This window comes from Benincasa hispida, chromosome 11, assembly GCF_009727055.1.
Source record: "Benincasa hispida cultivar B227 chromosome 11, ASM972705v1, whole genome shotgun sequence".
Taxonomy (NCBI): domain Eukaryota; kingdom Viridiplantae; phylum Streptophyta; class Magnoliopsida; order Cucurbitales; family Cucurbitaceae; genus Benincasa; species Benincasa hispida.
The window spans coordinates 74198796-74225760 of record NC_052359.1 but is presented as its reverse complement, the minus strand read 5'-3'; the positions used below and the strand labels follow the sequence as shown (position 1 = coordinate 74225760).

Here is a 26965-nt window from a genome sequence, read left to right as displayed (position 1 = left end):
TGATTTGTATGGGTGCGAGTGAAATCGGAGCGATCTGAACACGCTCATGGAACTCTCGGTCTGAGATCCTTCAATTGGTATCAAAGCCAGGTTTTTTATACTCCGATTTTATCTGTTGCAACGAAATGAAATATACATTCATGGTGGGTGCATTTCTACGCTGTTTTAATTGTTAAATCTGCTGTGGATGTACTGGATTAATGGATGTTTTCGGGATGATTAGCCTCGGTTTATTTAAGATCCTTTTACATTTGCGGTTATTTGTAAAGGCCCCTAGGTTTTTGGGCATTAATAATTGTTATCGAGTTTGTATTCAAAGTTTGTTTGAAGTTTTGAGTCGTTCGTCGAAGTTCTGAGCAAGCATTGCGGCTCTTCGAGGAAGGAGACGATCTAGGGTTGATCACATCGTGCAGAAGAAGTTCTACGCAATCGCTGTCCATCGCATCATAAAGATGAAGAAGTACGCGATCGTGGTTGAACGCATCGGTTAAACGATAGAGAATGCGATCAAGAGTTGGTCGCATCGCGTTGACGATCAGGTACGCGATCGCTAAGTATAGTTTAATGCGCAGGCGAGCTAGACGATCGTTTAGGTTAGCAAGCTTCATCGCTTAGTAACTGACTAAACGATCGCTTAGCATTGCAAGGTAAATCGTTTACCAAGTTGCACACATCGGTTAGACGACGAGACGCTCACATATCATTTAAAGCGCACGCGCTAGACGATCGTTTAGGTCAGTAAGCTTCATCGCTTAGTAACTGACTAAATGACCACTTAGTAACTCAACGTAAATCTTTTACCTGTCGTCGCGCTACACGATCGCATGGACGGTCAGGATTCGCAGCCTCGTCGTCGTCTATGCGATCGTTTTCCTATGCTCTTATCATTTACTGCGCGCTGAACGATCGTCTACCTGCTAGAGTTTGCCACACGATGAAGACCTCCTGGCGGTTCAAGACCCGGTTCGCCTATGAACCGGTTTGCTCGATGAAAAATGTAATAGATAGGGTTTTTCATTTTTTTTATAAAGGCTCATCCCGGTCCATTAATCCTTTGTTTATTACATGCGATGTATATTTTATATGTCATATGGTATGCACATATAGTAAATCCCACCTTAGGTTATGCAATAATCATGCATCATCTCTTTATTGTAATTGTTATAATTTAGAGAAGCATGATTTAATTATGTAAGAGCATGCTCATACATCATATATTATAAGAGTTATATTTATGCATGCATAAAAAGCATTGACATGCATCATCTTTATATTATAATTATTATAGTATAAGGGTGAATGATAGCATGTTAGCTTGGTTGTTACGCGTTATATAAAAGTTATATATAGTAATGACCGGACATTGCATGAAGCATGACACATAGGTTATTTTATAAATGTTATAAACGCCTCGTTGTGCGCAATGGTATTAGTTGTTTCTTTTTAAAAGTTAAAGAGAAATTAGAACTAAAAGAAATAAGAAAGACATGCATGCTCACTTAGGTTTAATTCATGGTTTTAAAGTGTTTAAAACTTGGATCACATAGACCTAAGATCACGATTCTAATACGATTAGGAACCCTACGGCTTTAATCTTTTAATCAGTTTAATAGGATTAAATTGGCTAATAAAAGGTTAAAGTGTAGCAAATCTATCTATAAGGGACCTTTTGTCTAAGGTTGGTTCTATCTAGGCTGGGGTATTTAAGTTGACGGAAACGTAACACCCTACCTGGGAACTTACCTGGAAAGGTGAATTAGATAGATTTGATGCATGCATGCAAGTTAAGAACAGTCCATTAAAGTGTTTAAATGTGACTACTTGAACTTGTTCATATTTCATAGACAAACGTTGTTTATGAGCAGAGTTTAAAAAGATGACTTAGACTAAAATCAGTAGTCGGATTGTCTAAGTTAATGAATCCTTAGGTAGAACATTCAGTGGGAGGTACTTGAGGCATGAGATGCTTCACTTAAACCTTTCACTTTTCTCCAAAATAGTCCACACCGTGAGATCTATCCTCGACCTTGCGGCACCTTTGGCATGTCCCCCCAACGGATGGTGCTTGGGTAGGTCAATATCAAGGTGGATGGAGAGAATGTTCATAGTAAGTGGGAGCGGGAAGTGCGACAGCATATCCCTCGGTCTCCCTCGTTAGGTTGAATAAAGTCATTGCGCATCGCCTCGAGGCACCTTGGGAATGTCCCTTTAAAGGATGGCAGTTTTGCGCGTTTCTTTATTTGATCTCTTATAAGAGGATAAGGTAACTTAGTCTCTTGTCCTAATCTGTCTTTTCCCTATGGTAAGCGCATTAGGGCGGGACTCTGGCACCGAAAGCGAGGGGTTACACTTACACGGAATAGTTAAAGGTTAACGATTCTAGACCGAAAAGTAGTGGTTGTTAGGTTCAGTTCCAAGAGTTGGTTCTGCCTAAAGGTTGAGAATGTCTCATCCCAGCGAAGGGGCAACTGATCACCCCACCGGTGGCGTTTGTCCTGACTCACTAGGGCATCATTGCAAAATAAAAGTCTATAACTTAGGGTACTTGAAACTGTTTTGCAAAACTGATTGGTTTAAAAGTGGTTTAGCAAAATCTAATAAAATTTTGTTCGTATTTTCAGCAAAATTTTCAAAAAATGGCAACAGCCACGTTATCGTTATTAAGCGCCTAAAAACTATCTGACGATAATTTTTCAATATGGAAACACATGATCACGATGATTTTAATCATCGAGGATCTCATGTTCGCTCTCATGGAGGCTTGTCCTCCTATTCCAGCTCCAAATGCCGCTCAAAATATTTGGGAGGCATACGAGCGATGGACAAGGGCGAATAAAAAGGCTCGAGCTTACATCTTGGCAAGTCTTTCTGAAGTCTTGGCCAAGAAACATGAGCCTATGGTCTTAGCGCGTGAGATCATGGAGTCCCTGTGGGGGATATTTGGACAACCGTCTGAACAGCTTATGCATGAGGCTCTGAAATACATATTCAACTCCAAAATGTAAGAAGGCACCTCTGTTCGTGAACATGTGTTAAACATGATGGTTCACTTCAATGTGTCGGAGTTGAATGGGTCTACCATCAATGAGGGCAGCCAGGTTAGCATAATCCTGCATTCTTTGATGGAGAGCTTCCTGCACTTTGTTAGTAATGTGATTCTTAACAAAGTGAAGTATAACCTTACAACTCTCCTCAACGAGTTGCAGACATACCAATCTTTACTGAAAAGTAAGGAGAGGCAGAAGGGTGAGGGAACTATTGCTTCATTCTCTAGGACGTTCCATAGAGGTTTGACTTCAGGAACACGGTCTGCACCTTCTATTTTTAACTCTGCAAAGGGGAAGAAGAAGAAGGTTAGTAAGGGAAAAGGGAAGGCACCTACTAACCCACCGCCTGTCGCCCCAAGGAGGTGTCCACAGGTTACTCAAGGAAAGTGTTTCCACTGCAACCAAGATGGACACTGGAAGAGGAACTATCCTCGGTATCTGAAAGAGAAGAAAGCAGCCAAGGTCGATAAAGGTAAATTCGATTTACTTGTGCTTGAAACTTATTTAGTGGAGAATGATGATTCTGCCTGGATAATTGAATCAGGCGCCACTAACCATGTTTGTTCTTCTTTTCAAGGGATTAGATCTTGGCGGCAGCTAGAGGCTGGTGAGATGACGATGCGAGTAGGCACCGAGCACCTCGTCTCAGTTGTGGCAGTGGGAGGACTCCAGTTAGCTTTACAGAATAGGTTTCTTATTTTAAAAGATGTATATATTGTTCCTGAACTAAAAAGGAACCTCATTTTTGTAAACTGTTTATTGCAATGTAAATATACTGTCTCTTTTGATTTGAATAAAGCATTTATTCATAAAGATGGTATTTTTATTTGCACAGCAAATCTGGAATCGAATTTATATGTGCTAAGGCCGTTAGTCATTAATTCCCTCCATAATACTGAAATGTTCAGAACTGTCATAACTTAATCAAAACGTCGACGAATTTCTCCAAAAGAAAATGCCCAAATTTGGCATCTACGTTTAGGGCACATCAATCTTAATAGGATTGAGAGATTGGTGAAGAATGGACTTCTAAGTGAGTTAGAAGAAAATTCTTTACCTGTGTGTGAATCTTTTACTGGAAAAGGTTCTAGAGCTAAGGAACCTCTTGAGTTAGTACATTCTGACCTTTGTTGTCCTATGAATGTGCGAGCCCGAGATGGTTATGAATATTTTATCAGTTTTACTAATGATTACTCAAGGTACGGGTATGTTTATCTTATGCAACGGAAGTCTAAATCCTTTGAAAAGTTCAAAGAGTTCAAGGCTGAAGTTGAAAACGCATTAAATAGACGGATTAAAACACTTCGATTGGATCGAGGTGGAGAGTTTTTGGATTCGGCATTCCAAGACTATTTGATATAACATGGAATCGTTTCCCAACTCTTAGCGTTGGGTACACCTCAGCAGAATGGTGCAGCGGGGAGGAGAAATAGAACCTTGTTAGATATGGTTCATTCGATGATGAGTTACGCTTCCTTACCGAACTCGTTTTGGGGTTTCGCAGTGGAGACTGCAGTGTATATACTCAACTGTGTTCCCTCCAAGAGTGTTGCAAGAACACCTCTGGAGTTGTGGAATGGGCGTAAAGCTAGTTTACATCACTTCCGCATTTGGGGTTGCCCTGCACATGTGCTTAAGGCTAATCCCAAGAAGTTGGAACCACGGTCGAGGTTATGCCTCTTTGTAGGCTACCTCAAAGGTACACGAGGAGGTTATTTTTATGATCCGGCGGAAAATAGGGTGTTTGTTTCAACAAACGCTAATTTCCTGGAGGAGGATCATATAAGAGAGCACAGTCCACGAAGTAAAGTCGTGTTATGTGAACTTTCCAATGAAACTATTGAAACTTCAACAAGATTTGTTGAAGAGCCTGCTACATTAACAAGAGTTGTTGATGGGAGTTCATCCAGTAGGTCGGTTCCACCTCAAGAGGGAACCTCGACGTAGTGGGAGGGTTCCACCCATTCGCTATCTGGATTTCACGAAAATTCTTGCTATGGTAGCAGATGGCGACGTTAAGGATCTGTTGTCTTATAAGAAGGCAAATGGAGGATGTTGACCGGGAATGAATGGGTCAAGGCCATGGATCTCGAGATGGAGTCAATGTACTTCAACTTAGTATGGGATCTTGTAGATCAGCCTGATGGGGTTCGCCCTATAGGTTGTAAATGGATCTACAAAAGGGGCCTACTGCCGTTCAGACATGGAGTCACTTTGTCTAAAGAAATGTGTCCTCAGACGCCTCAAGAGGTTGAGGAGATGAGACGGGTCCCATATGCGTCTGTCGTTGGCAGTTTGATGTACGCGATGCTCTATACTCGTCCAGACATTTGCTACATTGTGGGCATAGTCAGTAGGTATCAGTCTAACCCAAGCCAGGGTCACTAGACCACAGTGAAGAACATCATCAAGTATCTTCGGAGAACGAGGGACTACATGCTCGTGTATGGTTCGAGGGATTTGATCCTTATAGGATACACAGATTCTGACTTTCAGACTGATAAGGACTCTTGTAAGTCCATCAGGGTCAGTCTTTACTCTTAACGGAGGAGCTGTAGTGTGGCGTAGCACTAAGCAGGGGTGCATCGCCAACTCCACTATGGAGGTCGAGTACGTAACGGCTTGCGAAGCTGCTAAGGAGGCCATCTGGCTCAGGAAGTTTTTTCAGATATGTCTAAGCCCATTACCCTCTATTGTGATAATAGTGGGGTAGTGGCAAACTCCAAGAAGCCAAGGAGTCACAAGCGCAGAAAACACATAGAGCGGAAGTATCATCTGATCTGCGAGATAGTGCATCGAGAGGACGTGATCGTCACGCAAATCGCTTCGGAGCACAATGTTACTGACCCATTTATGAAGGCTCTCACGACTACAGTGTTTGAGGGTCACCTACGGAGCATGGGTCTATAGAATCGCTCGTGGTTGGACTAGGGCAAGTGGAAGATTCTCTTGTACTGGGCTTTTATGCCCTAGTTTATTATTTCGTTCTAAGTTTATTGTACACCCCACTTCGCTTTAGGACAAGTGGGAGATTGTTGGGGTTAATGTCCTAAAGTCTCATGTCCTGTAGTTTGTAAACGGTATGTACGAACACTTGTGTTGTTAATATATGATATTTACTTCACATCTTGTATTTTGCTCGGTTAATTGTTTTATTTTCTTTACCACAAACCAATAACATAAAATCCCTGGTTATCTGTATGTGACTCAAGCATGTATATGGTGACATACAAGTCGATCATGTCTTGAGTGATGACTAAAATGGTCTGTAGTAAATGGATAAAGGAGGGAAACCTTATCCTGGTAACACTACGGACGTGACCCGCTTTGTGGAATGGTAACAAGTGTTGTGACTTTTCGATGGTCTGATCCTGATCATTTGTGTTGGGGACATGCGAGCGGAAGTATCCTCAAAGAGTTTGTATAAGACCTGACCACGAAGTGTTAACGTCTCGTTATATAACACCGTTCATGATAGAGACTTCACTTCACTAGGATGACCATAGGTAACATGACCTCAATCCTGAGTGAGTTGGGAACTCCTGTCATTGAGAGCGGTCCTATTGATTTGTATGGGTGTGAGTGGCTAGGTTGCCGATTCAAACCTACCAATATGGGGATTCGTCTGATTTAGGAGCTGGGAACTCAGCTACACAAGACGAAATTCACTCTTCCCCAAGGTAGGGGTAAGTAGATAGATGGCTTCCCTTAAGAGCTGATTCCGGGGCTTGAACGATCTGGCGCCACACACCTTTTTCTTGGCCCGAGAGGTTTTCACACATAGTTGGACTATGTTGTATTGTTCTTAGAGGAATCAGTGGTACTTAAGGAGTGAGATGTAACTATAGGGGCAAAACGGTAAATTGGCCCAATTGTACTTACGAGCATCTGTGAAGGGTCATCGTACTCATGATTGGTTATATCCAATGGACACATATAATATATCTGTGGTAAGAAGAGTTCAGTTGTTGGTCTTTAGTGGAATCACTGACAGTTAACAGATGGTAGATCTCGTGGCTAAAGAGTTTAGTCAGCTATTCACGTACCGTTGGAGCTTCGAGCCACAGGTTCATTAGGTCCTCTGGGTAGCTTGGATAAAGTCGAGAACTAGTGTTTTGGGTTAATTTGAAATTTTCAAATTGATAAGAGGAAGTTCAATTATATATGAATATATTGGACTGGTTAATTATATATGATATAATTGGCTAAATGTATAGATAACATTATTTTGGAGGAAATCAGATATAAATATGATTTATATTAAGTAGAGGAGAAAATACTATAGTAGATATGTGATATCAAAACTATAGAAATAAATATATATATGATTATATTTATTAATTAATTATTGATTAATTATATGATAATTTAATCCATTTTCCACGTTCGGACGTGGGTAGTGGGCAACGTTGGTTATGGTAACTGACGGGTTAAAAATGAAAAGAGTTTTTTCATTTTGGATTGTGCATTCAATATTGCTTCAACGCCCAAAAAGATTCGTGAAACGATCGCCCAAGAGCCTATACGATAGTTGCTTCTTCGTCTAAACGATCATCTACCTCACGATTTATCTAAACGATCATATACGTTTTTCCTAAACGATCCTTCAGCTTTTCATACCACGATCGTGTAGCTCCTCTATGCGATAAGCACTTCTGCTATACGATAACACTGCTTTATCTCCACATTGCTTATCGTCTACACGACTCGTTGTCCTCCGTCCTCTACCAAATTCACCAAAGCCACCCTTTGGGTTTTCACTCCGAGAATACTCGAGGCTCATTAGTGGTGGTGTCGTCCCGCTGCGGTTTTCGTGTTCGTGTTGATTGTGCTGTTGCAGTCGACGTTCCCGTCGGGTGTTGGTAGATCTGTTGGAGAGATCCTCTGTGTTGGAGTTCCGAAGTTTAAAGATAGTCTTCAACTGGTACGAAATTTTATCCCTTATGATTTTATCTTGTTCTGAGCATGCCGATAATGTGATTTATGTGCATAACTATATGTGTTGAATGTATATCATTTGTATTTCGGTCACTATGAAATCGGAGCGATCTGAACATGCTCATGGAACTCTCGGTATGAGATCCTTCAATCATCCATCCATCAATGCTATATATTATAAAACTTATAATATAAAATCATATATGGACATGTTATAAATGCATGTTATCATATAATATAACAATTATATACATGAGTATAATTAATTAATCATGCAACTATATAATATAAAATTTATATTAAAATGATGCATGAAATAATGTTTATCCTATGGTGGGATTTTTATATTATATGGCATACAGTATGCAATATAATAAATAAATCATACATCACATGTATAATAAATATAAAAGCAACATTGGACCAAAATTGACATCTTAAATATTAATTAAATTAATATAATACTTATATTAATTTAATTAATGAAAAACAAATAAAATAATAATTATTACAGATTAATAATTAATAAATACATGAAACTACTTGCTAGGGGACTCGAAATACGATCTGGAAACGACCTCCTAACGCACGTGCATTACGTTTGGAGCGTAACGACGCTCTGAACCAGCGTCGTTAGCTGGCTTTCCCCTTGCTAGCTAGCCCTATGCTGCATGCAACATAGTTATGCTGGCCTTTTCATTGTCGAAGCATGGCGTGACACTGTATGCAACATTACTATGCTCTGTATTAGCGTCGCAATGCTGATGCTAAGTGTAGCTACATTGGGAATTTTGCCTTATAGCGTAATGAACAGGGTAATTACACTATGTGGCAAAATGCTCAATGTAGCTACACTCAGCTTCAGCGTTGCGACAAGGTAGAAAGCTTCCTCTACTTCGAATCTTCATCCAAATTTCTCCGTTCTTGCTCCAAATTCTTTCAAATTGAAGCCAGAAACTCATCACAAGCGACATAGACTATTATAAACTCGATTGCAAGAATTAAAATGCCCTAAAATACACCGGGCCCTTACAAATTGACTGACTAAAGCAGTAAAAACTCTATCAATTTCGAAACATCCAAATGCAAACCATCGACATTCAAAGTGCAGAACATACACCCACCAAAAACTCTGATTGATGTTCAAAAACGAATATCAGAGACACAATCTGTCTCTGATACCAATTGAAGGGTTTGAAGTACCCCGAAGCAGAAGCAAGCGAATGTGTGTGTCTCATTTTGTTTTACAGAACAGGAAATTACAGAGTGACAGAAACATGATAAACATTGTACACTAATCTAAGCATGCTTTTCAAGGAAATTATAGAGGAAAAATGGTCGAGAGGCTTATCCTTAAAGAATGTTTCTTCTTTGCCTTTTCTCTTCACAACAATAGACAACACCGATCTCCCTCAAACTCCTATTCATAGCAACCAATGCTCCAACAAAGAACACCACCACAAGATATTCCAAGTTATTCTCTATGATGAGAACTAAAGTGGAGTTTCGTGAGCTCGCTTAGAAGAATTTTGGTGTAAAGGAAGATTTTGTTTGAGAGAAGTTTTTGGCAGAGAAATCCTTTTCACACGAAGAAAATGGATGCAGGATGAAGAGATGAAGATCTAGAACTGTTCTCGATTTCTATGTGAAAATAGGTATATGAGAGAGGGAATGGGTTGAGGGAGTTACCCCTTTTTTTAATTTAAAATAAATTCAAATTTTTAATTTTATATATATATATTCAATTATATGTTATATCACATATAATGTAACTTATAGTTTATTACTCTCTCATATAACTTATAGTTTTATATGAATCATATTCATATAATTAATATTTGAATCATATTCAAATATTTATTTCTCTCACTAAAAACTTTATATTATAATGTATGATATACACTATATTAATTATACCTTATATAATTAATTTTCTTTAATTTAATTTGAGCAATTCAAATTAATCCAAAATTAATTTGATTCTCATTAATCCTTATTGAACAAACAAGGGGACCTTATGGACCTATGAATTGAAGCTCCAATGATATTCGATTAATTAATTAAACTCTTTAATTAAATTAATCAACCTTCATTAACTTTCGTTCGCTCCATTAAAGACCGATAGCTGCATTTCGCACTATAGATAAATTTATGTAACCATTTGATATAACCAATCAAGAGTGCGTTGACCCTTCACAAATTGCTCATAAATACAGTTGGATCAAAATTTCCGTTTTATCGTTGTAGTTACATCTAACTCCTAAAGTATCAATGATCCCTCTAATGAACAATTAGTTATTGTCCAATTATAACTGAACCTCTATTGAGCCAAGAGAGAGTATGGCGCCACATTGTTCAAGCCCCGGAATCAGTCCTTATGGGAGTAATTTATCTGTTTACCCAAAAATAGGGAAGGAGCGAATTCCTTCTTGTGTAACTGTGTTCACGGCTCCCCAATCAGACAAATCTCCAAAATTGTAGGCTTATTGAGTCGGCGAATCTGACCACTCTCACCCATACAAATCAAAGAACCACCCTCATAAGCAGGAGTTCACAATTCACTCAAAATTCAAGTCAAGTAACTTATGATCATCCAGGTGAAATGTAAGACTCTTCTAGCAACAGTGTTATAAAGAGAGAGTATTCATTTCGTGGTCTGATCTTATACAAAATCTTTGTATAGGATACCTCACTCTCATGCCTCCACATGAATGATCAGGATTAGATCATTTGTAGCACTTTACAACAATTGTAACAACTACAAAGTGGTTGTATCCATATTGTCACCAGGATAAGGTACCCAGCCTTATCCATCTACTATAGACTATTCAGGTTATCATTTAAACATGATTCACCTATATGTCTCCACATACATGTTTAAGTTACATCTAAGAACCGTGGATCTTAGTTTATTGATTTTTAGGTTAATGCAACTAAGTGTCAAATAAAATATAATTTATTTTTTAGATAAATAATAAATTTGTACAAATACAATTACAAACTATAAGACCATGAGATTTAGGGTAGCAACCCCAACAGTTCTGTAAATTTCTCCCCTTCTAAAGGATTGCACAATCATAGTTTTGTTTGGAGAATAACAAGGTTTCCAAGTGGTGAGGTCCTTGTTCGGGTTGTTCATGAGATTGTGGAAAATGTATTCTTGAAGAAAGTTTTCAAGGAGTTCGTGCAGAGGAAAGCATTGAAGAAGGTCTTCAAGGATATGTCTTCTTCTCCTGTAAAGCATGCTATAAATTTCGTTTTTTCTATTTTTCTAAAAATTTCCAAAATGAATTTTGATGACATACGTTCACGCGTTTCTGCAAAGGAATTTGATTCCTTCAAACATAAATATGAATATTGGTACATCTTACTAAACATAACATGAAAATTAAGAAAGTTATATGTGTATAAAAAAAACAAATTATTTCTATCTATTAAATAATTAAATTATAGATCTTATCATTAGCGCGTATATTATACAATTGAGTTATTTGCAAATATAGGAAAATGAATCAAAATATTTACAAATATAGCAAATTTCTACTTAACTGTGATAGATCATGATAGACCACGATAGACTACTATTTGTGTCTATCTATGTCATGATAACCACAAATAGTAGTCTACCACAATGTATCGTAGATAGACTGATATTTTGCTATTATTTGTAAATATTTTCAACTTGTCATTTAAAATAATTTTCCAATATATTTATATGGTTGTTTTCTTTATAGCAAATTATATGGATGTTTCTCGGACATATGTACTACCATATATTAAAATATTCATAGATTTTAGGGTAAATTACAAAAATTACCCATAAATTATGGTTGTAATTACAATTATACCTTTAAACTTTCAATTACAAAAATTGGGTCATCAAACTTATACAAATGTTAACATTGGACTCAAACTTACATAATTATGGAACTTGTAACAATTGTGTAAGTTTGAGGGTTCGATTTTTATCATTTGGAGGTCCAATTTCTACAACTATTACACAAATTTGAGGATATAATTTTAATACTTATAGAAAATCTAAGGGTCAATTTTTATAATTGAAAGTTTACGAATGTAATTATAATTGTCACTGTATTTTTTTTGTAATTTGCCCTTGATTTTAATATCAATGTGAAAGTCTTCAAAATACCATCATAGAAATAGATATTTTATTCTTGGGCTATTACAAATAAACTATGGCCACCACAATTAGTTATGATATCTTTTTCTTTAAACCTCTTTCCCACACTTCAGTCTTCTGTATAATGAATTATATAATTTTGGAATTATTTATGTGTAAGATCCAAGAAATTGACATTTAGTTATGTTGTCGATGGGTCGATAATTGATATTTTTATATATACATAAGTTTGACATGGATATATGAGTGAATTAATATTTTTTAGATATTGTAAAAAGATCTTCGAAAAAAAAATAGCAACAAAATGTCACTGAAATAAATAAGTGTGACATTTTTATGGGAAAAAAAATGTAACATATTTATTTATTAATTCAAATATTATTTTTAAAATTTTTTTTGTTATAATTCTTTTAAAAATATTCCTCCTCATCGAGATGATTATCCCATGAAAATTCATGCAAACAAACCATCTCTCAATGAGAACACAAACCATGTTCGTATTTATTTTATGGAACTAATAATAGAAATAATCGATCCATTGTTATTATTTTATTACCATGGAATGATTATTTAAGTTTAATACATTACTATCCATCGATTTTAATGTACATACTTATGGATAATAAATGTAATTTAATATATTAATTAATTAAGAAGTTAACATGAGCCTAATTTAACTAATTATTAATTAATGGCTCAGAGTTCAAATCCTCCACCTAAATATATATTATTTAAAAATAATTAATTAATTAAAAATATATCAAAACGAGCTTCACTCAAGAGTGATATTAATCGTGTAACCGAATTATGAGAATTTAGAAAGATATTATTCTTATATACATGATCTCAAAGAATTCTTATCTTTACCTATGGTTGATTTAGGGAGAACATGTGTTGGAGCTTGAGCGATTTGGGGCGATCGATATAAGGTCATGCATCATGATGTCATTCCATCGATTACTTTCAGATGTGAATGAATGTTGATTATCTTAATGATTATTTTAAGTGGGGTCTGTTGAAGTCATACGGGTGTTAGTAGGGGGACCGTGGTTGATCCCCGTTAGTTCGTCGAGATCGTTTGTCATGTTTGTGGATGCTTCTAGTAAGTAGGGGATAGATGTTACATGTTCGGACTTGATTCTACCTTATTAGTGTAAAGGAATTAAGTGTGCTGAGTATGGTTTCTTGGACCTATTTGTGCAAAGGTTCGTGCAGTAATTAAAGGATTAAATCTTGCTCTTCAAAATGGAGTTAGTGATCTAACCATCTTTTCGGATTGTGAGCTCTTAAATGACATAATCAATAAGGTGATGGCTTCATTTTTGGAAGTCCTTCACAAGATTGAGGAGATTTCCGTCAATTTTCATTTTGTTCGTCGTGACTGGAATTGTACGGCTTACACCTTTACACGTGGAGCCTCGTGGATATTTCTTTTTCGTGGTTAAGTAACTTTTCTTGGTGGCTTTTTTTAAGATTTTTCTTCAGCTTGTTGGTGTTTGTTTGGTTAGTTTTGTAAAGTATTTTTTTAAAAAAATAAATAATAATATTAATAATTCACATTGACTTCCTCCTTTAGAATAAATGGTTCCATCCCATCTTTAATTTTCATAATGGAATAATTAAAAATATATCAAATCATTTAAATATACTCCAAAAGGAAAAAAAAAATTATAAAAAGAAATAAGCATTAAAGAAACTCGTACTTTGAAAACATATTTGCAAAAAAGGTAAGAAAATAAAAAAACAAGATTTCTGTATTTTTTTTTTTTTTTTTTTGTTAAATACCATTTCAGTCTCTCTACTTTATGTTGAGTTTTGACAAAATATTAGAAGTGTAGTTGTCCTACGTTCTAAAAGTTCAAGGAAGTCATAGTCTCTAAACACAATAAAGGAGCATTTACCTTTAGTTGCAAATTGCTTAAATTAAAAACACTTTAAGCTTGGATGTGCTAACTTAGTTAAATTTTCTTTATATATTCTCTAGATTAAGAGTGGGAAAAGGCTGTGAGTAGTACAGAAGTTTTGAAGATTGCTCTTGTGATCGGGATCGAGAGAGAGAATTATTTTGTGTAATTGTAATTATTTTTCACATTGTGGATTTCTTTCTGATAAATGATTTTTTCTCAGTTTGAAACTTTTCCACGTTAATTCTTTTGTGTTCCAGTTTTGTTACTTCTTTTTATTTTATCTATTATTGTTCTAGCTTATCACTGTTCTAGTAGTGGGAGGTTTTTCCTAACACATCAAAACTTATTTAATTTTAATCATTAGACTTTCAATAAATCTTAAATTTAGTCCCTATTATTGATTTGTATTTTCTAATCATCTATTAGCATTTTCATTATAAATTTAGAAACATATTTCTACCCTGTATTTTCTTATATAAAAATTATTATCTTTTTAACCAAATTCAATAAAAAAAAAATGTAACTTTAAGAGACTAAATTTAAGATTTATTAAAATTACACCAAAACTAAAGAACGAAAATGATATTTTACGAGTTCCTTTTTCAAACGAACAAGTGAAAATGACGATTTTGCCCTTTTATCCTCACTCGCATTTATTTTTCTTTTTTGGGTTTTGAAATAAACGAGAAGAAAAAGGAAATAAATAAAGTTGAATAGATAGTGAAGTATGAGCAATTTGAAAATGGAAACCGGCAGATAAAATGTGGCCATGGGATTTAAAATTGCAATCACAAAGAAGAAGAAATTTGTGGCTAAGGGAAGATGTAAAGGAAAAAAAAAAAAGGCTACTAAGCATTTACTATTCTCTTCATTCAAAAACTTCACAAAAGTCACCAACTAACACAATAAATCGACAACTTACCAAATCCAATGGGCCTCAAATTTTTTATGTACACAAAGTTCAATGGCCCCACTTTTCCTTTGGAAATAAGTGAGGTTTTTGAGATAAAGATTTTCATACATTTGTGGCCACATACCACATACCCTTTTGCTTTCATTAACACCTCCCATTTCTAATATCATTTGTAGGTTGAATAAACTAAATTTGATCGGAATTCAATAAGGATATGTTTGATAGTGATTTTGAAATAAAAAAACGTCACTTGAAGCCCTATTCTATGATGTATATATCTGTTATCATTCCAAATCAATTTAATGTTTGGCTATACACTTTAAGACATGATTTTAATATAATAAAAATGATTTTGAATTATTAGAGGTGTGTGTTGGAGTGATATTGAATATGATAAAAATGATTTGGATTGTTTCAAAATCACTTCCGAACATGTACTAATTGATCAGCTAAAAGAAGTTTCAACTTAGTTTATGAACAAGATAACCATAAAGCCATAAAGAATAGCGGTCCAAGATGGTTGCAAGAAAGCATTCAAATACTTTTGACCTAGTCCACATGTAAAGGTAAGTGATAAAACTTGATTGGAAGTAAAAGACAGGTAAAATAAAGTCATGATAAAGATAGAATGTACGTAAAATCAGCTAAACTGGCCTACAACTTGTGTTGTTATAACTCACTAAATGTTTGGGTCTCTCATTATAATAATTGAAGTTCTCAATTGTAATAACTCACGCTTAGCTACAGTAAAACTATTTGAAAAACCTCATTGTCTACGATGTTTACTATTTTGCAATCATCCTCTCTCCTCATTTATAGTTCAAACTAAAGTAGTATGCACTCCCAACACAAACTATTATAATTCATATTAAAATATTTTATACTCCAAACATAGACTATTATAATCCATCTATAATAACCATTAACTATAATAATCAATTCAATGTCTCGAACAACACCTAAATCTATCCGCCAAATGAGCTCAATTAAAGTTGACAATGTTCCTGAGAGATTTGAAATGTGATTTAGGGTGGAATTATGATACCAAAAACTTTAAGATGTGAGAACATGACTCACCCTTTACCTAGGTGGCTACTTTATTGATTATATCTTGTAGTTATATTCATGTTGATGAATTTGGTGGGATGAGAGCCACTAGTGACAACCCATAAACACCGCTACAATACTATTTCCCTAAAGCTAAATGCTTTGACATTGTCCAAGTTTATTTAGGGACCATAAAAATTATTTTCTAAACACATTATCTGACTTTTAGGTATGTTCACATCAAGTTGTGATCTCGTGATACTTTTACCTTCTTGTGGAGAAGCTAATTTCGAGTATCAACCATATGCGACATGTTATTGAAACTCATTCGAACAAACACATCATGTTGTGTTAGATTACATATGATGAATTGAATTTAACTATGTGGTATAATGTGGATTTAAATAGTACAGACTATAGTAATAATATTGCTCTAAAAGAAGAATCAATTTTGTAAATTTCATGTGATAATAAATACACACACTTTTGTTAACAAATCAACTTTTCGTTACATCTCTTGGGTCCTTACTTTGAGGGAATGAAAATCAAATTTTCATTCCTCATTGATGGTGTTTACTGAAATGTAGGAATTGAATCAATCAGTGAGACCACCACTAATATGAGAATCTACACCATAAAGATCTCATTGTCTTACTAAACTTTTATCAATTCTATACTATTTTTCGTTAGGTGAGTTCTATCACGTTTTTAACAATTACCTTACATCCTTATCCCTTATTACATAGTGATTTTCTATTGAGAAACTAACATTGCACATAATAATATACTTCATCAATATAATTACTCATGTTTTTTTTTTCTTTTTGATACAACAATTGCGTTGTTAGGTGAGGGATTGAACCTCCAACCTCTTGAATCGGAGTGCATGCTAATATCACTAAGCTCACTTTTGATAATTACTCAGGTTACATTCTCACTTCTTATTTTATTTATACCCATTAGTATTTTAATTGTTCTCGAAAGTAGAAAATATGCTTGTTTTAAAGAACTCATTTTAAACCATGGTTAAAACGTCATTTTTTGTAATTTGGGAAATATTAACTCAAAAGGCACGTGCTAAGTATGTCAAAGTACTTGTTCAACTGTCAGAAACTTTTACGGGTAGTTCTTCGGATGAAAGTAACTTCTTTATACATCTTTTAAAATTTTGAAGAAAACTCTTTAAAATATCCAAATATCCTGAAAGAATTTGGAAAATATTTAATTAATTAAAAAAACAGCTATTGTAGTCTAAAAATATATATATAACAAACAATTCCAAGAAATTCCTTGACTTAATAAATAAATATTTTATAATTTTACAAAAGGTAAAATATTTATTACTTGTATTAGTGACATTTTGCTATCTTTTGTTTTGTGTTCCACAGATTAATATATATATATATATATATACTAATGTTGATTCACCCTTGATGTTGATAAGAAACCTATGAAAATATTGACAAAATGCCGACATGACATGTCAATCAAAATTTAATACCATGCCTATAGTACGTACAACAAATATAGAGGTGAAGATTTGAACAGAGTAAACGCCACATTATGCATCAATAACCTTGAACAGCAAGGACAACCACTATTTTTTTCTTTGGGGGATGGGAGTAAATAAACTTGATATAAAAAGAAAAGGAAATAATTGAAGTAGGCATGAGAGACAACAAAACAGATCCTAAAGCCAAAAGTTAATTACATGATACCAAGGCCTTCTTATATTTTCTTTAAATTTAATCATGTAGGGAAAGTTAGTTGGAGGTAGATGGGAAAAACCTCTTCCAGAATTTCTTTCTTTAGTTCATCATTGCATAGTGCCACAATCACATCCTTGGAGCTGCATCAACAATAAAATTTGAAAAAAAAAAAATTAAACAAGTGTTAAATATTACTCAACATTTTCATGGGGATCTCCCTTCTGTAAATTTCAAAAGAAATTGTTTCCTATCCAAAAGAAACAGCAACTAAAAAATGTACTCAATAGTTAAAATGTCAAAAATAACAAACACTTATGGCAGGATCACCAATTATTTGATCTAAGACTTAAAAAAAAAAAAAAAAAAAAAAAAAAAAAAAAAAAAAAAAAAAAAAAAAAACCAGTTTTTCTTTCCAAATACAGAGCTAACTAAAGAAACTATGAAAGAGGCTTGCTCCGGTTAAGTAAAATAAGACCCAACAAATGACTTCACATAAAATACAACACAAGACCGAACATCACCGAGTCCCTATCAACACGTACTATTATTCCGCTCCAAAGTCCCCCACAAAAGCAACATAGACGGGAAGTCTCAGCAATAGGAACTAGGGGTGAGCATCGGTTATCCAACCAAACCGCCACCGAGCCGACTATGGTCAGTTTAGTAAATGTTCAAACCGACCTCAACCGTCAATGAGTAAAAGTCGGTCGGTTTGGTCGGTTTTATTCTTTAAGTTTTTTTTCATTTGCCGATTTGGAATTTTTCCCAAACCGACACCGGCACACCCCTCTCCTCCAACCAACCAACTTCAGTTTGGTCAGTCGGCTCAATTTTTTGGTCTATCATGCTCACCCCTAATAGGAACCCAAAGAGAAACTGCAAACTTCTCTCATGCCATCAACTTATTCTAGAAACCAACTCTGGTTTCTCCCTTTTCAAGTTCCATTAGAAGAATAAACATATTGCCAAGAAATTACAGCTTTCTTCACAAAGCTTGGAGGTACGGCCACACTATCCCACTAAAATGGAAGATGGACCAAAGAAAGGTGCTGTCTATAACAGGTCGAAAGACCAAATGTTTCCCTAGAAGTATATCTCATGAAAGCATAATGAATAAAGAGATGGTAGTAACATTCTTTTGCTCTTTCAGAGAGTACCCATTCATTTTCACCACAGTATTAGAATTAAGACAAATCAAACGACACCTTCTACGATATCGTTGGGTTGAATGACCTAACAAGAACTTGAAAAAACCTTCCATAATTCCATATGCACCTCTGCAAAGATAAGAAACAAAGTCCCCCCGCCCCTCTCGCTCATGTCTTGAAAAGCTCAAGGCACAATAGCCCTAGGGCTTCAGCACAAGGCGCAAAAAAAAAAAAGAAGAAGAAGAAGAAAGAAAGAAAACATGGGTCTTTTGTGAGGCACACTCCATACATAAAAGAACTAAAAAAAACATAGTTGAAGCGAAAATATGAAGGGAAAAAACTCTAAATACAAGAATTTTTGCATTTAAACTTAGTAAATTTGATTATAGTTAATAAGGAAAAAAATCCTAATCATTACTATTTTTTAAAAATAATGAAAAAGCTCCCAGGCCCAAGGTTTTGAGCCTTATTTTGTGAGCCTCGCCTTTAAGGCGAGGTGCCAAACTGCGCCTAGAAGCACGCAACGGAAGGCTTGACAATGTTCATCAAGTTCACAACAACTGTTATATACTAAACCTTCAGAAGTCAAAAGTTCAATAAAATTGAGAAGAATGCATCAATAAAGGGAACAATTTAGGGCGGTATGTTCTAAACAATAACATTTATTATCTGGATTAGACATGTTTAGCCTACCTCCTCCAATTGTTGCTTCAGGCAACCGCTCAATCGAATACTGATGCCGAGTTATATACATAATTGGTACACCAGGAATCTGCAAGAAAATAGGTGTGTTACTACATCTAAATCCAACATCTTGTGTTGCCAAATATTATGGTCTGATTATACCTTGCGAATCCTACGCTTCAAATCTCTATCACAAGTAGCAACTATATAACACTTATGCTGCACAAAAAGAAAACTTCTGTTAAAAAAACCAAAACAGTGAAAAAGCAGGCATGTAGCTCATTATGTCTACTTCAACTTCACAACACTAATACATCCTTTTTCCTTATAATCTTTATCTGATACAACGTGAGGAGCTTGGTTCTCCTTTTCTTTGATTACTTAATACAATGTTGGTTATCCTTGTTATATATATATATATATATATAATAGCTACAAATATAATAAACCATACTGTAAGTCTGTAACTAAATGTGTGCTAGGTTCATTACGAACACCAGCTGAAAGAAGAGAAGTATAATTTAAACTGGTTTACAATGTATTCTATATTTAATGCTGAATAAACATGTTAACTTTCCCCTTTTTCATCTGCATTCACATGCTTAGGTGTGTCTACATCATGTGCAAATATGACAACTGGCCCAAGTAAGTTTTCCCAATGTCCATAGTGTCGAAAATTACTATGGAAAAATAGTTCTAATTCTAATGCCCTAATGCACGTGGCCAAACATACAGCAGTATCTGAAGTGAGCCATGATCCAGATATATCCAAGAAAAATTAATAAATACTTCCTAGATTACAAGTTACCCACAACTTCCCTTATATATATATATATATATATATATATATATCCGTTAAGTATTGAGAATGTCAACCATCTAAAAAGCAGATATCTAGATAAATGTATTGGAAACTAAAAAGAAATGAAATATGAAATTGGAACACCTATAGTCAACGAACAGGATAATAAGCAAGAAGCCTTCAGTTCTCACCTGAGTCACTCTTTCGACAAGGCAATCATCAGCATAGGTTCCTTTATGAGTACAGGGTAGTCTCTCAAATCGTGGGTCCTTAGCTATTCTGCTCAAGCCCAAAAATAGTAAACAATACAAATAAGAGAGATGCAAAAGAAAGAAACAAACAGTAATCTTTAAAAAATAACAAGAGAACACCAAAGAGAAACCAAAAATATAGTATTGTTCCCAACGAATCATATCCCCATTGAAAGTACATTAAAAGCTTATTTTATTTTGGATTTATTTTTTTCCCATCCTTAATATCCAAAATAAAGCTTTTACCATGTTCATCCAAAGATTTTTGGCTTTACTTCTAAAAGGGTGTTCATGGAGGAGTGTTTACAATGCATATGTATGCTATTATAAATTCAATATAGACACAAAGGCTGTTCACTAACTACAGGACACTACCACAAATACAAAATAGTGCAATATGAAAAAGGTAATCCATCTAATCATCATCACTACCATGCAGAGGATATACCAACTCAGAAAAGGAGAAAATTTGGAATAGTTTTTTCAGATTCTTGCTCAAGTGTGTGCACGCCTTTGCTTGATCTGGTTCTTGCTTTTGCATATAGAAGCCTAAATACGATGAATAAGCTTCAAAACACAAGCCAAACTTCAAGCCTTTTCCAGTCCAAATAAGATTCCTAGGGTTTCTCTATATCAAACAGGTTTTTCCAGCTCAAATCAAGGGTAAAGCTATAACTTCTTTTATAAGACATATAAAACTAAGACTATTTGGATTAACATTGAGCCAGAAATTCTTTGAGAAACTGTCAAGGAAAGTAATAAAAAAAACGGAAGTTACTTCTTAATGGTGCCCAATCACAATGCTAATCTACTATTTGATTAGTGCTGGCATTCCAAATTATTATGAGTTGTTGAATTTCCCCCAACAACAAAATTGAAGATGGACAGGTAAAGAAAAACACAGACTCGTGCACACAATATCAACCAACTCTAGCCCAAGTTCAAAAGTATCTGAACGTGAACATGCATATGTATAGTACCAGAAGATGAGAGCATAGAGCATCCATCTTCTGAAACGTCGCAAACAGAACACAAATTTACCTAAGAGCAACACGATACTTCTGACCTAACCGCTCAAGCTCAGCCATCACGCAGTCCGTTATACAAGGAGTGCCTATAATATGATCACAAATAACAAATAAGTAATACATGTCCACAAAGCATATCACTTCTCGTATTTTGAGTTCTAATAAAAAAAAAAATTCAGTAAATGTTGGACTTACATTTTGCATATAGACAGTCCATCATTCCCTTTTCTAAGTCCAACTGCAATAGAGAGAGAGGGGAAAAAAGACCATTTCAATCATCAAGTAGAAAGAAAATTTATCGGATCCACCCACATGATGTAGTGCTTTCTCATCATTATGAAATTTGACAAGAAAAGTTCCAACAGTTCTCAAAACCAAATTATATATATTTTCAAATCATTCACAGAAATATTCATAATAAAATGATTTTCAAACGATTCACACAGTTATAATATAATATAATGTGTTCTCAATAAAAATGTGAAGCACTCACTTTGTTTTGAATGGAGAAATTGATGAAGTTTGTATCCACCAAAACCCGATAAGGTGGCCCCAATGCAGTGTTGTACTTGAAGAAAAGTGCCGAAGGAACATTTGGACTGAATTAACATCAATGTAAGTATGAATTTATCATAGAAAACAGTAGAAAACAACTTTTATGTCCGACAATAAACTTAGAAAAATGTTAATATGTTATGGAAAATAGAAAATAGTCAGCTCTCTGAAGTTCCTTACACATTTCTTGGGAGATTTTCTTTCGTAAGATCTTTTCTTTTTGGGTTCAAGACCTGTTCTTTATAGCTAAGATAAGTAACAAAAAAATTAATAATAAACATAAGCAAAAAAGATTTTCAAAAAAAAGTGCAGGATAAAGTTTACGATTGAAAGGAAACAACAGAAGGCATTAACGATTGAAAAGAAACAACAGAAGTCAGAAGGCATACTTCTTAATTGCTTTGGAGGTGACCATCTTCTTCATGACTGCAAATTTGGGTCCTTTCTTGGCCCTCCCCATCTCGTTGATTGAAGGAAAAAGAATAATTGAAGTTGTGCCACCAAATGGCTGCTCTCACTTTCCTCAGATGCAATTTCAATGCTTTGAAGCTTAGAGGAGGACTTGCTCACTACCTGCAATGTTATCGTAACGAGGAAACAACTTACAATCATTAACACGAATCCCAATATCTCACACATATTAACACATATTGACTTCAGTAGTTCCTCATATTATTGACTCTAGAAATATATATGGAGAAGACTAAATAGTTTCAAGCACTTCACAGAACCAAAAGTATCCCTTGTTTCAAAGAGAGAAGGACGAGTTATTCCCATTTTATTTGTTGGTCAGAGGTAAATTGAAAGCTAAGCAGTGACAATTCTAAGGATTACCGAGGAAAGAATTAGAGATATCTCCAACGTTCTCATAAAAAATAAAAAAAAATGCACTTAATTTCTCCATAAAAGATTTTTGTTCCTTGATAATATTCCATAAAACTTACATGTCTACAAGTGACTATTACTAAAAGGAAGAATCTTTAGGTCCCATTTAAGCCTTCGAAATTTTAACGTATGTTTATTTTACTATGAATATTTTCTGTAGCTTGTTTTTAATTTAAAAATATTAAAGAGAGAGCGATAGAGAGAGAGAAACTCATTGTCTTCTCCCCAACTATAGTCCACAAATATAGAAGTATAAATATGGTTGAAGCTGCTTGGTAAATCAAAACGAATCCTATAAACTAAGGATTAAGAGAGAATTGTATAATAGGATAGATTACTCAGACTAATCCACTGATAAATAAAGAAGGGGGATGCTAGAAAATTCATGGTCGGAGAAACAAGTCAATTTTCAGCAGAAACCAAAGAGAGATAGAGATGATCAAAGTCTTTATTGACAGAAATATACAAATACTAGAAATCAATAGGCGAGAAGTCCCAATTTGCTGCAAGCTTTTTTTCTTTTTTTTTCTTTTTTTTTTTGGTTATTCGGTGCTGTTCTTTTTGGATGGTCATTTTAAAAATTAATAAAATAACTCCTCCATTTTTTCACTAGACAAGCCCTAATTTATGTTTTTCGACTGAGATGAGAGACATAGATGGAGATTGGGACAATACCAGTAAAACAAGAGAGTAGACAATCAGTGCAAACCCGTTAGGGGAGAGACTGGGGAGGCACGAGCAGAGGAAAACGGCGGCGGCGGCAGCACTGAACGAGAGAGAGGCGGCGGCGACACTAAACTGCTGAAAGGGAGGAGAGGAGGAGCTGGAGTGAAGAAGAAGAAGAAGAAGAAGAAGAAGAAGAAGATGCCGTGAAGCACGTGAGAGTGAGAGGACGACGATGGAGGTTAGGGTTTTGCCTTTTTTTCTTTTTCTTTCTTTTTTTTTTTTAATCTTTTCTATTTTTAATTTTACAAATTGGGCCTGAGTTTTCGTTGTCTTTAAAAAAATTAAAAAATAATGGAATTAGGGCTCTGTTTTATGGTTTTCTTATATTTTTTTTTTTAAGTCATTTCCCGCTTGTTTGGATTGATGTTTTTATTCTATGTTTTCAGATCTACTGAAATAAATATATCTGTGTGGATTTCTGAAAATTATTTTTGAATTTTATGAATTAAGCAGTATAAATTCCCAAAACAATATTTTTATGATTTAATTGTATTCATATTTAAATTTTATAATTTTATAATTTAGAATTATATTAAATAAAACTAAAAACATTTAAAAATATAATATAACACGTTATAAACTCAACTTAATTTTATAAAATCAAAATATGTTTATGTAAAGTATTATAAAAGAAAAATTATACAATTTTTCAAAAAATAAAACAATATTTATAAATAAATTAATAATAGTTTATTGTCAATTACTATTTAATAAATTTCTATAATTAGTTTTATGATTTATAAATAATTGTTTAAATTATAATTAAAATTTATGCTTTCTTCCAAACACATCCTTAAATTTAAAATTTAGTTTTAATTTGATCTATGACTTCCAAAGTTATACGTACAACTTTCAATTTTGAAAGTTATTTATTTTTAGTACAACGATGCTATTGGGGATTGAACCTCCAACCTATTTGGAGGGAGGCTATGTCAATAACACTGAACGAGTTAATTGAATTTGACCTCTTGGGATAATGAATTTGATTTCAATTTTATCTATGGGTGTTAATATTAATTAGTTTTAAAAATTTATAATTAATTAGTTTTCAAAATTAATGTTAAATTTTCACTTCATAATCAATGAACTCAATTCAATCCAGATAAATTTATTTTCTCTATTTCATTATTTATTCACGAGAACCTTTAAATTCATAGGCCTTCAAGTTTTCTTAAATAAAATTCATTTACTCTTGAGATATTAAATTTAGGTAGGTAGGTGGTTATCGAATTGAACTCATGACCTCTCTTAATCCTTTTAAGAAGGCTATGTCCTTTATTTACTACTAAGTCAATCCATTAAAGTTAATCTAAACAAAATTGTAGAACGTAGCTTATGATTCTTTGGCATAGTGGTTGTATTTATTAAACTACTCTTTTTTTTTAAATTCAAATATGAAAGTCTGCGATTTGATTCGACAAACTATTAAACTAGTATCAAACTCAAATAATATCTCTTATAAATATCATAAGGTCAAATTTTTTATAGAAGTACATTAATATATCGTCATGAATAAAAAAAGAAAACTAAGATAAAAATTAAAAATAAAATAGTTATCAAACGAAATTCTCCCAATATACAATACTTTATTCAAATCTAAGGGAGGGGAAAAAATGGTGACAGTTTCATTGCTTGAGGATATAAGAGGGAGGAGGAAGAAACGCCATGGAAGTTGAAGCGCCGACCACCTTCTTGTCGACGGTCATGGACGACGACGATAACGATGCTTTGAGTTTGTCAAGTGACCGGTCAGCTTCTCGATCATCTTCAACTGTTTTGCTCGACGAAGGAACAATCGCAGACGGCAGCGGCTTGGCGGAGATTTGAACGGACTTAGGAGGCGGTGGTGGTTGACGAGGGTAGTAGAAATCTGTAGGAAAGAAGTTGTATAGCATTCCCGCCATGGCAACTGGATTTAGTGTAAATGTAAAAGAAAGGGAGATGGGATATTATTTATATAAGAAGTTTCCTTTGATAAGTTTGTTATTATGAAGTCATTTGTTTTTCCCTATAAGGAAAAGGAAAAGGAAAATAAAATAGGAAAAATTAGGGTTGGTTTTTCTCACTCTAATTTGAATCAAATTCGATATATTCCTAACGATATATTGGCCAAGTTTTTCCTTAATAATTTAAACTTGTTTCTTCAAAATTCTTATGTTTTTAGGATATATATATATACGTTATCATAAAAAACTTATTATACTTTATTTTAATTAAAAAGTTTTTCTAGAGGGCTCGTTTGGTAACTTCAACTTATGACTATTATATACTAACTTTAGAAAAACAAGACCTACAAAAGAATATATACATATATATAGGCACTAATGTGATATTTGTCACAATGTCTTTAGTACCTAGAATTTTTCTTAAGAATGAGAATTATCCTAACTTCTTCTGGAATTATTATGATTTATATATTTGCCTTGTGACGAGAAATTGTCGCACGTTAAAGTTTTCATTTACAAAATTGGCATCCTTTTCTAAACCCATTCAAATCGTTTTTTTCGGTACATCTCGGACGAGATTGACCACTGATATTTGGTTATTTAACTTTTTCTAACATATCGATTGTTTTGGGTACATTTCGATACATCTGGACGGATTATACCAAGAATTTTTTAATATGATGATCTTCCCAAATCTTATACAAAATCTTATATATTTTCAAATTTTCCTCAAATCCAGTTATCTTTATCAAATATTATATCAAAATCTAAATTTTTCAATCTTTAACCCAATTCCTAATTTCTAAATGAAATTTTTAAATGGATTGCAAGGGATTGCATTTTGGTTTTTAAATTATAGGAAATGTTATTTTTTTTAAAAAAAAATATAAGATATGGAAAATATATAAAATATCAGTATCAATCTCAAAGAGATTAACACCAAGATCGATGAATTCTCGGGCAGATCAATATCGAGATTTTATATATTTTTCACATCTTACCTAATTTTTATGAAAAAAAATAATCTTTCCTAAAATTTAAAAATCAAAATGCAAACATCCATCTGAAAAATCTAATTAATAAAAATTGTGGAAACAAAAATGGACATAAAGTTTTGAAAAATTACATAAGAGTTTGATATAATATTTGATAAAAATAATTGAAATTGAAGAAATTTTGAAAATATATAAGATTTGGGTAGATTACATAATATTTAAAAAAAATTAGTAGAATCTTGT

General features: G+C 34.0%; 1 protein-coding gene and 1 long non-coding RNA gene across 2 annotated transcripts; one reads left to right on the top strand and one right to left on the bottom strand.

Annotated features, from left to right (window-relative positions):
• Positions 1–17452: 17452 nt before the first annotated feature.
• On the bottom strand, positions 17453–24016 carry LOC120089849 (rRNA-processing protein FCF1 homolog). Its single transcript, XM_039047261.1, has 10 exons — positions 23731–24016; positions 22560–22743; positions 22351–22416; positions 22109–22214; positions 21811–21853; positions 21629–21701; positions 20528–20615; positions 19697–19753; positions 19544–19622; positions 17453–17842 (listed from the first exon to the last, which is right to left on the bottom strand). The coding sequence occupies exons 2-10, from the start codon at positions 22628–22630 to the stop codon at positions 17829–17831; spliced, it is 597 nt and encodes a 198-aa protein (XP_038903189.1). The 5' UTR covers positions 22631–22743; positions 23731–24016; the 3' UTR covers positions 17453–17828.
• Positions 23818–25759, top strand: LOC120089850. The gene is made up of 2 exons (XR_005485335.1): positions 23818–23959; positions 25405–25759. It is a non-coding gene; the product is annotated as an uncharacterized LOC120089850 (long non-coding RNA).
• The last annotated feature ends 1206 nt before the right edge of the window (positions 25760–26965 follow it).